This window comes from Diabrotica undecimpunctata, chromosome 2 (genome assembly GCF_040954645.1).
Source record: "Diabrotica undecimpunctata isolate CICGRU chromosome 2, icDiaUnde3, whole genome shotgun sequence".
Lineage (NCBI taxonomy): Eukaryota > Metazoa > Arthropoda > Insecta > Coleoptera > Chrysomelidae > Diabrotica > Diabrotica undecimpunctata.
The window spans coordinates 144532872-144550027 of record NC_092804.1 but is presented as its reverse complement, the minus strand read 5'-3'; the positions used below and the strand labels follow the sequence as shown (position 1 = coordinate 144550027).

Genomic DNA, 17156 nt, shown 5'->3' with positions numbered 1-17156 from the left:
TCATCCTTCACTCTGTTTATTATGCTCTCGACGCGACGGTTGGTGGTATGTTTTAAAAAAAAACCATGGACAATTTTCCTTATTCGAGATTTCACTCCCTCATCGTAAGTATTATTAATAATAACATCTTGGTTAAAGAACCTCAGACATATGTGCAGCTTTTCCGCGCTACTGCAGATAAGATAAAGATTGCCATGGTGATCAGCAACATTTGTAACGGATAGGCGCATCAAGAAGAATCGTAAGTATTCTCACGTGAATTGGACTGGATTTTATGTTTTTTTTTTGGACCGGTTTCAGTTCTGCTTGCTGGGCCTGGGATAAATAGAGAAACGCTATCGACAATGAGTTTTTGATATATTTTACTTTTTTATAGTATTTTTCTTCATGTTATTGTTTAGTTCGACAATATAACGCTCTTATTTATACATCGATGATTGAATCATGCTTTAGTTGAAACAATAATGATAGTCTTTTATACAACCGTGGGCAATTATTGTGTGCGCGTATATTCCAGTGCTATGATTCTTAAATCCGGTCCTGATGTGCCGCTCGGGGCAAACCGGCAACGTGGTCAGCCGTTCTCCCGTAAGAAATACATTGCCTATCTTACCTGCACTGCATTTTAATTGTGGCTTCTACTATAGATTATCTTGCAACGGACTATAAATAGTAAAAGTAAAAAGTGATGCTTTAAGTTCCCCAGAAGTGTAAGTGCGGGATGATTATCAAAGGTTTTGTTGAATCAGTTTAAAAACTTAAATTTCTTTATTGATATCCAGTCTTCAAATTATTGCCGATTTTCATTTATTTTTAGAAAACAAAACAAACTAATTTTTATTATGTCTAAAAAAATTTTGTTTTTAGTGAGAATCTGGCAAATCATTTACTTGATTTGTCTTATCATTCCTACATGTTACATCATGTATGAATTATTCGCGATGTATTACATGTTTATTCCTTTAACTGGTCGTATTGGATCTGATAAAAATCCAGACCTAATTATAGGAGCCATGACAGTTTTGGGTACATTATTGACAACAAGTTCCTATGTAAGTATGACTTTATATTTATACGACAACCATTCTAAAAATTCGTAAAATAAAAAAGACATTACAACCTTTTTTTGTTAAATACACTTACGTGCACAGGTATCCCTTCACTTCACTATTTTGAATTTTATTTAATTATAAATTATAGGTCAAACATACATAGCTAATAAAACTGATACAAGGTAAAATGATAGACCAGAATGACTCAGTCATTCATTAACCCTTAAGTGATCGCTAAGGCGTAAAAAGTACGCCATTCTTATTAACAAACATTATCACTTTACATCCAGAAGTTAAATAGGCAGGGCCGCTCCTGTATCCTCCTACCACACGTTATTCTACGTTACTGTCTAGTGTAAGTCTTCCTCACTAAATTTAGTACTAGATTAGACGTAGTTGGTGCATAAAGTACGTCAAGCGACTATGTAAATAAAATTAATTTTTAGAATCGAAATATGCTTTATTGTCACTGAAAATTGTAGAATTTTATGGATAAAGCTTACAAAAAGTCAGAAATATAACAATTTCAAATTTACGAAAATGACATAATTCGTCAATATCACAAAATAATCCACAGAGTTCGCTAGCTTTTTGGAACATTAGGCTTAGGCAACCCATTTCTGTCTCTACCATGCATCTTCAGTGGTGTTTCACCTGGGATTGGTAAGCGCAGAAGTGGCTGCCTAGTGATTTGCCGATTGAGCATGGTGTAGATGTTAATGTATTTTGTGTGTAGGTGTGTATGTGTACGTTTGTGCATCTGGAAGTGTATGTAATGTTCAATCAACAAATGACAGCTGCAATCCCTATATCATGTTATCAGTAGATCTGTGGGTGTTTATTTGGTTATACCTTATTCATACCTGTATTATGGTCTTATATATACCCATATGATGCTCCGTGTTAGCCATTGTGACGTGCTGTGTCGAAGATGAGAACTTCCCCTCTCAGTGTGTCCTGCGTGGAGTAGTGGTGAAATCAGATTCAATCAAACTGACATAGTACGCTAAGCTTAAAACTGCACTCAAGATGCTTAGAAAACTACCTTGTTATGTTATTATATTTTTTTTTATCAAATCTTCACCATTATGTCATAATACTTCGCGCTAATGCTTTATACATTTTGATCTCTATTTCTGTTGCCACTTTTTTTGTTATTGTCAATCCCAGGTACTTTTATAAATCTTCATTCCCATTGTCTACTGTTCTTCTAAGCTGATTTCCAGAGATGCTTTAGTACATTCTTATAACTTCCTCATCACATAACTCAGATCTTCAGGGTTCTGTGCAATCACAACTCAATCATCTGTAGATAAGCGTAACCAGATAAGTTTATCTGTTTCTTACTGGTATCCCATTCCTTCCCATTTTTTCTTCCATGTTTTTAGTTTGTTTTCCAAGATATATCGTAAATAGTACTGGAGATGTGTAACATCCCTGCAGTAGAACCTTTGTTTTGTTGAAATTTCCTATGATTTTCGTTCCTATAACTTTTTATTTCCGATGATTTTAATAAGCACTTCGTTTTGTTTTTACAGATTTTTTCTTACTTGTATTTTTTTTAAATAATTTTCCCATTGATGTTATTACGCATATTCCTCAATAGTTTTGGCATAGTTTTCTGGTCTTATTTTTTAAATACTGCCTGTCCTTTGGGAATTGTTCTCCGTTTGTGACTGCCTGGATCAACCTTTGGATCATTCTATTATTTTTATTTCTTGTTTCAACTGACTGTTTACTTGTTTTTGTACTACTGCTTTTTTTATTAATTTTTGTCTTTGTTCTTGTAATAGGTCCCATTCTTTATAGTGAATATTACCTCGTTTAAGTTTTGTCCAAGATTTCCCAAGATTCCAAAGTTCTTATTCCTCCTAGATACGTTTCTAGATTTAAGCAGGTCCTCTCCTATCTTTTATTCTTTTGTACAACAAACAATGTACCAGCTTTTAACCCATTAACCTCAACCGAACAAAAGCTAATCGTGTTTTTATTTCAGTGGTAATGACAATCTAATATTCAAAATTTTTTGAACAACTCTCGTATTAAAGACATGTTCAAACAATTAGCAATTTTTAATGTTCTTTTTTAGATTGCACTTTCTAATATTCTAAGACAAGGGAAATATTACTTCATATGTTTATGGTTAGTATTTTTGGCAAGCTTAGTGATTGTTTTTACTCCTTGGGGTTTTCCATATAGCGGAGACTGGTCGAATCCTACTCCACAGCGATTTTGGATGACGGTAAGTGTATGTTCATATCGATAATTTAGTAGTAATACTACAATCGTTTACCTGATAATAAAATGAGAACTTCGATAAAAAATATGTATTCAATCAGGTGTTAGTACTCTTCATTTTTTTAGCATTCTCAAAGAGTATTTTACAACGAGACTGGTAACTTAGTCAAGACTGAAGGTGGAATATTCATGTTAAATATGGACAGAAATTCACCAAATAGCGTTAAAAGTTACGTAAAAGATTTATCCAAAGCCAAACCTCTAAAAGAAGACTGTGATAGATATATATTGTGTGGTTTGCCATTATCTCATGTAAAAATGACACAAATTATGTAAGTATAAGTGTTTAATATAATTCTTAAACAAATGCTTTTTGTCGATTTGTGTTGATAATGAGATTTTCAACTTTCCAAAATATAGTCTCATTGAACCATATGATCAATCCGATCCGCTTATCGTTGCTTCAACTATAATTGTTAGTTTATTGTACATAGTTAGAGATACCAACTTGAATTCAAGACACAGTAAAGTACTGATTTTTGCATAATAAAAGACTACATTTGATAGCATTGTACCAAATGTGTGTATTATACACAGTGAACCAAACTACTAGGAAGTAGGCACAGAACACTGTGTGACTCGAAGGCCGTTGCTCAGTTGTGGTAGATATTTAGCGGAGTTGTTTAGGGAAGAAAGGAACACGAGAAAGATATACAAAAAAAAAACGAGAAAAACATAATTGTTCACAAAAAATGAGCGCCACGGTTTTTAAATATTTGAAACCTAAAAAGAATGAGCAACCTATTTAAAAAAGAAAAACAGATAGGATGCCCATCCTACAAAAAGAAAGACTAAATGGAAGGACCTATGTAAATGTTAAAATTAAATTAAAAAATTGTAAAATTCACTACATAGAAAAGTATAGTATAGTTACATACCATATATAAATTCTCTAAATATAAAAAAGGTTTTAACTAACCGTAACTCCTTTTTGCAACGGATTAACTGTATTTCAAAGCAATTAAACAGAAAAGACAAAGCAAATATTAAAGAAAATAAAAAAAAATAGAGAGCACATAAAGGGAATATAAAATTATTGTTTAGTTTATTCTATTCACTTTGATTAAACTTAAAGGCCGTACAACGAAAATATTAATTAAATAACACTATCATCAACCTGTACGCGTCAACTGCTGGAGATAGGTCTCCATCAGTTCTTTCCATATGTCTGCTTGCATATGTCTGCTGCTTGCCTCAAGTTAGTGCTAACCCGGCCAGTTGACACTCCATAGCCCTCTCTCTGAGTCACTCGAATCTTATTCACTACCTTTTTTTGTGAGTGTTAATTTTTCCGCCCCATAAGTGAGTACAGGTAACACACACTGGTCAAATATTTTCCTTTTGAGGCATATGGGTAGGTCTGATTTAAATACATAGTTTAATTTACCAAACGCTGCCCAGACTGTTCATATGCGACGTGGGAGCCCACATGTCTGGTTATCTCTGTCCTAAGTACTTATACGATGCAGTCTGTTCAATATTCCTTCCATCAACAGCAATATTATAATTTAGTACCAGATTAGTTATTATTTGGGTCTTGTTCATGTTAATCTTTAGTCCGACCTCCAAGTTAGCCTGATATAATTTTTCCATTATTATTAAATCATCCAGACGACCGGCTATAAGGACGATGTCATCTGCGAATCTTAAATAACTGAGCTTCTCTCCATTTATGTTGATACCCTAATCGTTCAGATCTGCCTTCTTACAAGTATTTTCTAAAAGTGTCGTGAATAGCTCTGGAAAGACGGTGTCTCCTTGCTATTTTCATGGGTGTATACAGAATTGATTTGTTTCGTGTTCAGCTAGTCTTACGCTAGCCATGACATTTTGGTAGAGATATTTGATTATGTTAGTGTAGCGATGGTTTATTTGGGATTCTGTCAATGTTTTTCACATTTTCTGCTGGCTTTAAGTCAAATAAAAATTGAATTAATATAAGAAATAAATTGATATTACTGAATATAAAAACTAATTTTGTGTCTTGTGAATATAATGTAAATAATAAGTAATAATTCTAGTTACACAGTCTCGGCAGTTTTATTGTCTTCTAAGACAAATAAAAAGGTGGAAAGTATCTGTTTATAGTATGTTTATTACTCAGTCTCACGTTGAAAGAAGTTCACAAATGTATCAATGTTGATCAGATTAGGGTTGACCAAGTCACAATCAGTCTGCAAGTCGTAATTATGGATGTATTGCTGTAATAAAGTAACAACTAGTAACAGTAAGGTTCGGATAGACCAAGAAGCAAAAAACATAAAAAATAAAGAAATATTTAAAATAATTATAATATAACTTACCCAATTAAAAAAGATGGTGTTACACCACAGAAGTGGTGTTACATCTTGCTGCAGATAGAAAATGACAATATTTGAACATTTAGGGATATTTATATAAAAAAACTACTCCGATAAATTAACGATTTTAGTGATCATGTTGAATTCCAAACTTGGTGATCATAAAAGTAACGGTGCTCTTTACGGTATCTTTAAAACGGATTTGTTTAGAATAGTTCAAAATAGATATCTAACGGAATTTTCTATTACTGTGAAAATTTTGCAATGTGGTCATAAATTTAATAATATCGTCAGAACTGTTTCGAAGAGAAATAAGTGACCATACGGGATTTGTCACAAATTTTAGCAAAATAAAAATAGAATAAATAAATTGTAACGTGGAGGCTTTTGATTCTTTACAGCCTGTTAATGCTTTAATTAATTAATTTAACGATCGTTTATACAACCGGTTTTTATTTATATCTAGCTGTTTAAATTGTTCCAAAATCGAAGTATTTATTTCTAAAACAAGTATGTAATTAATTTGATTTTAATTTTTAGGGAATATAGTAGTTGGATTCCTGCAAGTCAGCCAGTACTACCGTTCGCTTCTAAATTTGTTGTGAATTTAAAAAGACAGTTGTCACCTACAGTAGTAAGATATAACGTTAGTATGACAGGTAGGTAGAAATAAGGTAACTTAAATACGAGGGCGGTCCGATAAAGAGCGGTGCCTACAGAATAAAAACGAAAATTTTGAAAAACTGGCGATTTATTTTTCTAGATAGTCTCCATAGACCTCCGTGGCGGCGATGACCTCATTCGACTCAAATTTTTTCCCGCTAAGTGACTTTTTTAAATTTTTAAACAAAAAGAAATCGCACGGGGCCAAATCTGGCGAATACGGTGGCCGTGGCAGTAGTTCGACCGTGGCGAATTTGGTGTGAGCCAGTAAGTTATCATGTTGGAAGAGCACTTGTTTCTTCGCCAAATGGGGCCGTTTTTTCTGTAATTTGACATTGGATCGTCCCAATAATTCGGTATAGTAGAGCCCTGTGACCTTTTTAACCTTCTACAGATAGTCGATGTAGATCACTCCCAGATTGTGAATCCCAGAAAACGGTGGCCATCAGCTTTCCGGTCCATAGAACAGTCTTCGTATTCTTCAGAGCACGTTCTCCGGGCATAGTCCACTGTTTCGACCGTTCATTGGTCCCTTATTTGTACCGGTGGATCCATGTTTCCTCGGCGATCACGAAACGACGCAGAAACTCGTTGGGATTGTCCTTAAACAGCGTCAAACACTGCTCTGAACTGGTCTTACGGTTGCGATTGTTGTCTGGAGACAGCCAACGTGTCATCTATCGCGCAGACAGCTTTCTCAGGCCCAAAATTTCATGCAGGATATGACCCACAAAGCCTTCAGCTATCTTGCGCACCTTCAATTGGCAGTCTGCCAATATGACGTGGATTTTTGTCACGTTATCCTCCTTTGTAGCAGTTTTCAGGGCACCTGGGCGCGACTCATCAAAAACCGACGAATACCATCCTCCACCGAATAAGAAGAGTCACCGTACACAGCATCCAAGCGCTCTTTGATTTCGCAGCTCGATTTCCCTTCCAAAAACAGGGATGGAATCACCGATCGATATTGCTTACACGTTAGTTTTCTCTTGCGATAGTGACGCCATTGGGCGTTTAGGCTAAGTTCTTATCGGGCCGCCGTCATATATTCTAACGAAATTAATAAAGAATTTTTAAAGCAATGGAAAATAATAATTTCCAAATGAAGAAAGACATATCAAGATGTAACAAAAAAAATTTAACTGATAAATACCTAACATTTATTCTATACGTTTCAAGGAAAATAATAACTAGGTATTTCAATTTGCTACGTCAATTACGACTTGTTTCACATTAAGGGTTAATAAAGATAGATTCATTTAAATAGTGAGTTTGATGAGTCCATAGAACCGCAACCACAATAGGATATGTGGTACCGCGTCTCATAAAATATATTGAAGTTGTCTTCCTTTTTATAAATAAAACTTATTTTTTTTGTATTTAAAAATTACATGTTTATCTGCATGACTTCTTCTAGTGCTTATCCGTTATCGAATTTTAACAATCATTCTGGCGATGATAACTTTTTTGTTGCTGCTCTGAATAATCCTGTGGTCCCGTAGGTTCTTTATCCAGGATATTCATTTTCTATCGGCATCTCTCTTACCCTGAACTGTTCCTTGCAGTATGCATTTTAATAATTTATATTTGGCTTCATTTCTCATTATGTGACCCAAATATTCCATTTTACTATGAACATTATTTCTCTTTCGTTGTTAAGTTTTTGGAGTACTCTTATGTTTGATATTTTGTCCATCCATGAAATTTTAAAAATTCTTCCATAAGTCCACATCTCGAATGCTTCCAGCCTCTTTATTATTTCCTCAATCTAGGTCCAAGACTCTACTCTGTGTAGCAAGATGGAGAATTTGTAGCATCGTAACATTCTGAGTTTCAATTTCAAATTCAATGTATGTATTTTAAATAAATTGGACATTTAGATCTGGCTTTTTCAATTCTTGATTTAATTTCCTACAAATGGTTCCACTATTCATTTAATACTGTACCCGGATATGTGCACGTTGACACTCGTTCTACCATTTTCTCCTTGATGGTAAATTATACTTCTCCAATTCTTGCTTTGCTAATTATTATAACTTTTGTTTTTTTGGTGTTCAACTTCTAAGACAGATTTCTTACTAATTTCAGCCGCTTTGTTCATTAAAAGCTGTAATCCTTGAACAGTGTCGGCAAAAATGAATGTGTCATCGGCATATCGAAAATTGTTTACTCGTTCGCCATTCAATAGTATTATTACTGCTTCAGTGTATTCTAGGACTTGTTAGAAAATTGATTTTGACTTGTTGAATATGAGAGGTGACAATATACATCATAGTGGAACACCTCGCACAGTTTTAACTTCCTGTTTGTTGTCGTTTTCCCGTTGTTGACTTTAACAAAAGCGGATCGATTCCAGGATAAATTTCAGATTATACATTATTTTGTTGTGTTAAACTCTCTACCAAATGCCTTTTGATAGTCAATGAAGCAAGTATATACATTACAGTTCATGTTTCTACATATTTGGAATAGCACTTTTATGCTGGTTAGAACATTTTTTGTCCCCAGACCTTTCATACAATAAAATTGTGTTGGTGGCACTTGTTCTTCGCTTCAAATATTGTAGAATATAAAATTAATTTAGCCACTAGGTATATATATCTCCCTTTTTATTTATTTATATGGAGAATACATAATGAGGAACGCACTCGATGGATGGAGAGGCGGCATCTCCATTGCAGGAAAAAAGATCTCAAACTTAAGATTCGCAGACGATACAACACTGATAGCAACATCTGAAGAGATGTCGAGACTGATAAAGAGAGTAGAAACCGAAAGCAACAAGTGTGGGCTCAAGATTAATAATCAGAAAACAAAAATCATGATTGTGGACCACGCGAATATCCTCCAAACAACAGGCGCCCTAAATCAATTCGAGAAAGTAGACGAGTTCACGTATCTAGGATCTTCCTTAAGCAATGCAGCCTCCTCCCATACGGAAATTCGCAGAAGAATAGGGATGGCCAAGAACGCGATGAGTCGACTGTCAAAAATATGGAAGGACCGCTCTTTATCCAAAAAACTCAAAATGAGACTGGTACGGACACTCATTTTTTCAATCTTCAGTTACGGTGCCAAAACATGGACAATAAAATCAGAGGATAGGAAAAGGATTGACGCATTCGAAATGTGGTGCTGGAGACGAATGCTACGCGTCTCGTGGACGGAGCACAGATCCAATCAATCGATTCTCGAAGAGCTAAACATTCAGACCAGACTCTCCTCTCAGTGTCTTGCAAATGTTTTAAAGTTTTTTGGCCACATTGCGAGAAGAGACAATGACAACTTAGAAAGACTAATTGTGTGCGGAAACGTAGAAGGACGTAGAGGCAGAGGACGCTCACCTATCCGATGGTCAGATCAAGTACAGAAAGCCACTGGAGAGACGTTTTCCGAGTCCATGAGAGCAGGCCAAATTCGCAAGGGATGGAGAGAATTGACAGCCCGCATTGTAGGAAATCACGATCCTCAGCAATGAGGAAACGACAAGAGAGAGAGATATATATCTCCCAACAATTAACGAATTCGATATTATAAAATTGTCCGTTAGTCTTAAGTTATGCTATGCATAATTTGATTAATTATTAACGTATTAATTATTAATTTTTTACACATTCTGCATTTTTTGTAGGACCGGACAGACAGTATGTATTCATGGTTCCCAAGGAAGGTATGAAAATGCTCAACATAAGTCTTCTAGACAAATTACCAAAGTTTATTAATTCATTTCATGGAAGACCGCTTGTGTTCCTAAACTCTGTAGCAGGAGAGAGCCCTACGACTCTCACGATTACGTTTGATATGGAAGTCCCAGAAAATTATGAAGGTCCTACTATAGATATAGCGATAAGTTCTATATTTGTCCATTCAAAGTTAGCAGTTAAAACACCGTACTACCAACAGTTTCTTCAACAGTTTCCAGATTGGGCTGATCTAACAGCGTGGATAGGTTCCTATGCAGCTTATGTTGCTTAATATAAATTTATTTGAAGTATAATCTTTCTTCCGTAATTTTTATATCTCAGGCTATTAAATTACCGAATTATTTATATATATATATATATATATATATATATATATATATATATATATATATATATATATATATATATATATATATATATATAATCTCAGACAGAAATTATATAGTCTTAGAACTGGTATTTTATAACTCTACGTGATATAGCCATACTAATAAATCTAGATCCAATACTTAGTACTGTTTATTGGGAAGGTGAAAACATGCAATCCCATTTTTTTACATAATTATCTTCTTAATCGGTGCATTACTACATTGTCGGTACCATCGGCTGTAGAAAGTGCATTGCTGGAAACTGTTATTAATAAGGATTAGACAAAAAAAAGTTCGTAATATACTTATAGAAGTAATGTTGGCTAGCTAGCATACTCTTTTCGATCTAATCAATTTTAAAAATTGGTACTTGGAATTCCTAAATATGTAACCCAGGTAGGCTGCTTTTCTTCGGTTCACTGTTTGCAGCAATTCTCTTTCTACCCTTATTCGGCGTTGGTTATATCATCCGTCCAGGAAGTTTTAAGGATTCTCCTGAGCACCCACATTTAGAAGGCCTCAAGGCAATTCATGACGTTAGCTTTTATTGTCCAAGTCTCTACCCCATGCAGCACTGAGTAAATATAGCATTTCCCAAAGTACTGTGCTGTTAAACTAAGACTCTTGTTGCTAAGCAGAGCTCTCATATTCATATATGTTGCTCTTGTCTGTTCAATTGTGCTACGTATCTCTGTGTCTGGTTCAAGCTCCTCAGTTATCCAGCTTCCGAGATATCTGAACTTGGAGACTTGACGAATATTATTACCGTTCCCATTTGTAATCAAATGCATATTCAATGTTGTGCTAACCACCATTACCTTCGTTTTATTTGTGTTAATTTTTGAACCAAATTGTTCGCCTTCTATATTTAATCTGTCGAGAAGACGTTGTAATGCTTTCTGACTGTCGGCTATTATGACTATATCATCGGCATAGCGAAGGCTAGGCTAGGATCCACGCAGGGTTGTAAAGCCAGGATGATAATGATGATGAAAAATATGGGCAGAGAAGGCTATAACAAATGATTAGTACTGTGTCTATTTCCAAAAAGACATTCTTGTATTATTACCGCCGATTTCCTGCCCTACATTTGTATTTTCGAGTTTTTTATACCAATATTTGTGTTCAAAAGTGAAAAAAGAATCTCTTACGATCAATTAGAAAAATTATCTCAGCCAGTACAACTCAAATGTGAATACTCTTCTGTAGTTGTATTGAGATTTTTTACTGGACTTTTTACTGGAAGAATCGACAAAAGAATGGAAGTATTGGAAACCATCAAGACACGAAAGCTGCAATACCTGGGGCATGTTATGCGTAATGAGAGATACAACCTACTTCAATTGATTATACAAGGGAAAATCCAGGGCAAGAGAAGTGTAGGAAGAAGAAGAATCTCATGGTTGCGTAACTTGAGGGAATGGTACGGATGCACATCAATTGAACTATTCAGAGCAGCAGCATCTAAGATCAGAATAGCCATGATGATTGCCAACCTCCGTCGCGGAGATGGCACGTGAAGAAGAAGACTGGAATTAACTCCTGTATATCTTGTTTTTGCCCAGTTGGATTTCAAAGAAAAGAGACAATATTATTAGTGGTAGTTTTTGGGATCATTGACTTCCACAATACTTTCTTTCTTCTTGGCATGTACAAAATTAAATTCCTCATGTCATAAGAATATACCAGCTCTTTCCAAGCATTTTCAATAACTTCCCATAGTTCACCGAGGTTTTCCAACCCAAGGTATATTCGATATATCTGTTGAAGTGAATACTTCTTACAGCTCGATATGCCTGTAAATAAAATAAATTTTAAATAAAACAAATAAAGTAAATAAAATAAAAATTTAATTAAATTAAAATATAATAAAAATTTAAATAAAATAAAATATTTTCACAGCAGTTTTAAAAAGTTTTTACTGATATATTCTTTGATTTCATTAGAGATCTTCCCTGCACCTTGTTTGAAAGATCTTTGCAATATTTGTCATTCTTACCGTTTCTTTACGTAACGTATGGAACTTTTACTGACATTTAATTCAGCCATTTCATTTATAATCCTTTTTTTTCAATTTTGCTATTACCCTGGACTTTTGGGCTTCAATTAATGTGCGACATTTCTGAAAATAATTTTTAAGAGCTGTACCGTTAATCGTGCCTTTAAATTTTGGCGGTTATATTTCGGTTTCACCTACTGTACGTACATATTCTAGTAAAGTTGAATTTGCGAATCTTGCACCCAATAGTGTTTGAAAAATTTAGCAATTCACGTACATTTCGAAAAGCCCAAGGCAATTATCAGGTCACAGATTTTGCAATATCAGCTAACGACTGTAATTTTATGTTTTTGCTATAATTAAGGATTACTGTATGGGAATTTCTTAATATGGATGCAATTTTGTTACAAATTATTTAAGTAAACAATGTTATTTAGCTTTAAAATTTATTTCTACTAAACAAATTATATAATAACTCCCGATTATAATACCTGAGATATAAAAGTGTTTCTTTGTAATATTAATTATCTTAATCTTATGTGCAATATTTTATTTATGACTTAAACTATTGTTTTGAATAGGCTTGAAATGTACTTTTTATTTTTAAGTTTTGAAACCAACGCTACTAACGAAAAGTGCTAACTAACACTTAGCCAAAATTATACTTCGTAAATAGGCCACTGAAGAATGCCAAACTTCCGATCATTTCGCCGGTTTGAGCAGTCCCGCAACTCGAGAAGATAATAACTTTTCTATTTTTGTAGTAAAAATTATTCGATCTGTATTGTTTCCTGATGGAATAATTACAAATACTTACCAAATGCGTCAATAGATGTATATGTAAAAAATAATGAAGACACACACCGTGCAACTTTTATTATATTATTCGGATAAAGTTTTATCCAAGTTTATGCAAAAGTATCGTATATTTATGGTTGGTTGGCATGGTGGTATTGGTAACATCTAGTTACTAGCTAACTCAGAATCTCATAAATAGGATAGATCGGGTTATATTTTAAAACTCTCTTGTGATACTCTGATGATGATATTTTGCCCATCTAAACAACTTAACCTTGTTTGGATTCGTTTGCTGGTTCGATCCTAAAATAGTCAATACTTTTTTGAAAAACTACTTTTTCTAATAACAAATAGATTTAACCTACAATGATAACAGTTCTTCAAAATTTAATTCCCAAAGTTTTAATGTCACGTTGGTTTTAACTCAACATCACCAAGCAGTAAATTCAGTGATTCAGCCTACACATTGCAGATCACTTGTGCTAAGAATTAATTACTAACCGGTGTTTTGGAGAGACGAGTAAATTTTTTGTAAATCTCGGGATTCAAGTTTCACATACATTGCTGCTCTTCCTCCATCTAGTTCGTAATCAGTCCACCGACAGACAAGACATAAAAAAAGATAAACCCAAACTACATAAAAGACATAGATAATAGGTTTTCTTTAATTTTGGACCTCCTTGGTCCCAATTCCCCATGTTCTCTTCCCGTGTATCCGCCACTGCAACACAACACGGCTCGGATCTTATGATCCTTTATTTTCTTCCATAAGATTATCTAATATTAGGTTGTAAATTAGGGTGAAAGATGACTATATGAGCAAATATAAATTTTTACGCCTCTATGACCTGTATGATCTGGAGGCATGTGCCTTTTGTCTTTAGCTATCATATTAAGTTGAAGGAAAACTACTGAATGGTATTTTTCTTCTCGATGTGCCTATCCGTGACGGATGTTGGCGTTCATCATGACAATATTTATTTTTTTCTGCAGCAATGCGGAAAAGCTGGACATCTGTTGTGTCCAGTTATGAGGTTCTTTAACCAGGATGTTCTTCTTCCTGGATCTTGCCTTCCAAAAATTTTTTATGGTATTGATAATATATAATTCGACCTTATAGAAGGAATTATGGTGGCAGTATTTTGGCATCATACATTTCAGAATATACAATAATTTATTATTTTGTACGTTTTATACACATGTTATTTCTAACCTCATTCTGGACCCGTCGTACTGTTATGTTACAGTCTACTTTTTCTGTACATGAATAAGAGAGTAGTTGTCAAGTAAGACCATTGTCTTGACAGTGAGTATAATATTTAATAGCTGAAAGTGTACTTAAAACATGATCCAAGACTTCCAGATCAGTTTTTTATCAGTACTATTTTTAACATTTACATTATGAAGCGTACTCCTGATATTTGTTGCCCAGTCAAAAATCATCTTATTCTCTTGGTAAATAATACTCTCTCAATCTGCCTCAGATTAATTTATAATCTCCCAAATTGAGGAGATAAAAAATAGAAAACGAAGAAGAATTAAAATATGACACGAATACCAGAACATGCAAGTTTCAGAAGTGGAATATAAACAATAGATCATAGATTTACAATAACTCAAATAATAGCAAAAAACTAGCACATGACTAAGAATTACATCTTCTATTTGTTGATGAAAAATGTGCGACAGTGAGGATTTTAATAAACTGTGGGAGATGCAAAAAGCAACTAATATTAACAATTATTTTATAAAGGCTGCCAGAACGTTGTATGTTGACTCAAGCCTAACATAAAGTAGGCAAAATTCATTAACGACTTTATGCGTACTAAAAAAACTTACAAGGATGTTGTGTATAGCCGAAACTATTTAAAATATTTTTAAAACACATGTTGAATGAATGGAAATAATAAAGTATGACAATGACATTACAGCTCAACGAAAATACTCTATAAACCCTCAACTTTGTAGCCAGTAAGTAAATCTCAAGACGAGTGGAAACTTGGAATACATAATAAGAAAGTTGATAAAACAATATGAAAAATGAGGATTAAAAATAAATCTGAAAAAGACATAATGTCTATTGGAGAATAATCAAGAGACTTGGTTATGATAGACAAGGAATTACTATTTTAATCGGAAATAAGCCACAATTTAAGAGCGTAGGCGCAAAATTTCGGACCAATGCTTTTTAAACGCATTCATTTTTTTCGAGTCCTGAGAAAACTAACAAATATTTTTGAAAATTTTAAACAAATAATGAAAGATTACATTATTACCGAGGGCCGAAAGTCCCTTAGAAAACAAAAAAAATTTTGAATGAGATATTTGAAATTATAAATCACACTAAATTTTCTCTTTTTTTTTTTCACCCTTGTAACTTATTAAAATAAACATTATAGAAGTTTTCAGGAACTTTAGGCCCTCAGTAATAATGTATTCTTTCATTCTGCGTTTAAATTTTTCAAAAATACTTATTAGTTTTCTCAGGATTCGAAAAAAATGAATGCATTTAAAAAGCATTGGCCCGAAATTTTGCGCCTACGCTCTTAAGTTTAAAATAAGTTTATAAATATTATTTATTCATAAATAATAAATAAAATAATATTAAATAATAAAAACAATAAACTTATCAATAAACGACAGACGAACAAAAACGCTAGAAGAGTTTTTTTCAGTAGCAGCTCTGAAATTTACTGTTGGAGAAATGTAGCAGGAAGAACAAAAATAAAGAAAAGGTCACAAGTATCAGAACAAATTATATAAGTATAATTCACAATAATAGATGGCATGATGTGACAAAGAACCTATAAGATTCGATCACGTACAACAAATGGGAAGCACAAGAAAGGGGTCTGGAAGATACCGATCGAAATGATAGGGATGAATGAGTTCACAAAGAGTGGTCTCTTGTTTACGCATCTATAACGCAAATTAAGAAAAAAAGACTTTTAAATATGTAGTTTGAACAAATAATTCATAAGACATTATACAATCAACATTATTTTTATACAGGTATTTTTATACATCAGTTAAACAAAACGTTCGGATTTACCCACTTCTTACTGTTATGATCCATTATTTTTGAATTATTGATTTGATCAATTAGACAATTATTATAGTTCGCAATTATATTTCTTAATGCAAATAAGATTCTGTACACGTTAATCAATTGGTTTAGGTGAGCTACTTTAGAATTGTTTTAGGGAAGTTAGTTTCACGGAAACAAGAGCAAAAACTCAAAGATTTATTATTGAATAAAATTGTTACAATTTCTGTTATTGGGGTGATGTACAGGTATCAAATGTTTATTGAATTCCATACTTAACTAAAGTTTATTTTATAAATAAAACACTAATAAGTACTGTTCAATAATGAAATGAAAATGTTCATAACATTAATTTAATAATATATCGCACCCACAGATGCAGTAGCGCACCTAGAATTTGCTTCTGGGGGGTTTTGGTTGGTCACCGAAATTTTTTTTATGATGTTACCTCCATTTTGAGTCCTTAAAATGTGTGAGTAACAGTGTCGGAATAGGGTCCTGGGGGGGGGTTAACCCCCCAAACCCCCCCCCTGGGTGCGCCACTGCACAGATGAACAATGTTCAAAAATGTAGTTTTTGACTATTTGCACAATTTTTCATTACTTTTTGTTCTCTTTGTAAGTAACATACTATCTAAAATCAATAGGAAATTTCATCACAATTTTTTTGTGCGCTGCGTCAGTATCATATATTTTTTTCATACTGTCTTTTGGAAAGAGGCATATTAACAATAAAGTACCTGTGAACACATAACGAAGATATAAAATTCCTCAATTTGCAAACAAATTTTTTAATCGATGATTATTATTATTATATCTGTACGAAAAGAAACAACGAAGCGGTGTTGTTATGGAAATGTAAGAGTGATACACGGTATAAACCATTAAGTCGATACATACTATTTTAATACATATAATAAATTTTTTGT

At 33.6% G+C, this 17156-nt stretch overlaps 1 protein-coding gene across 1 annotated transcript in view; it reads left to right on the top strand.

The window, feature by feature from the left end:
- The window catches only part of LOC140434982 (endoplasmic reticulum metallopeptidase 1-like), a 36551-nt gene extending 19395 nt beyond the window's left edge, over positions 1-17156 (top strand). The window contains exons 7-11 of the mRNA XM_072523634.1: positions 868-1052; positions 3142-3294; positions 3417-3622; positions 6191-6309; positions 9945-17156. Of these exons, the coding sequence (XP_072379735.1) occupies positions 868-1052; positions 3142-3294; positions 3417-3622; positions 6191-6309; positions 9945-10288 (1007 nt within the window). The 3' untranslated portion in view covers positions 10289-17156. The remainder of the gene's footprint in view (positions 1-867; positions 1053-3141; positions 3295-3416; positions 3623-6190; positions 6310-9944) is intronic.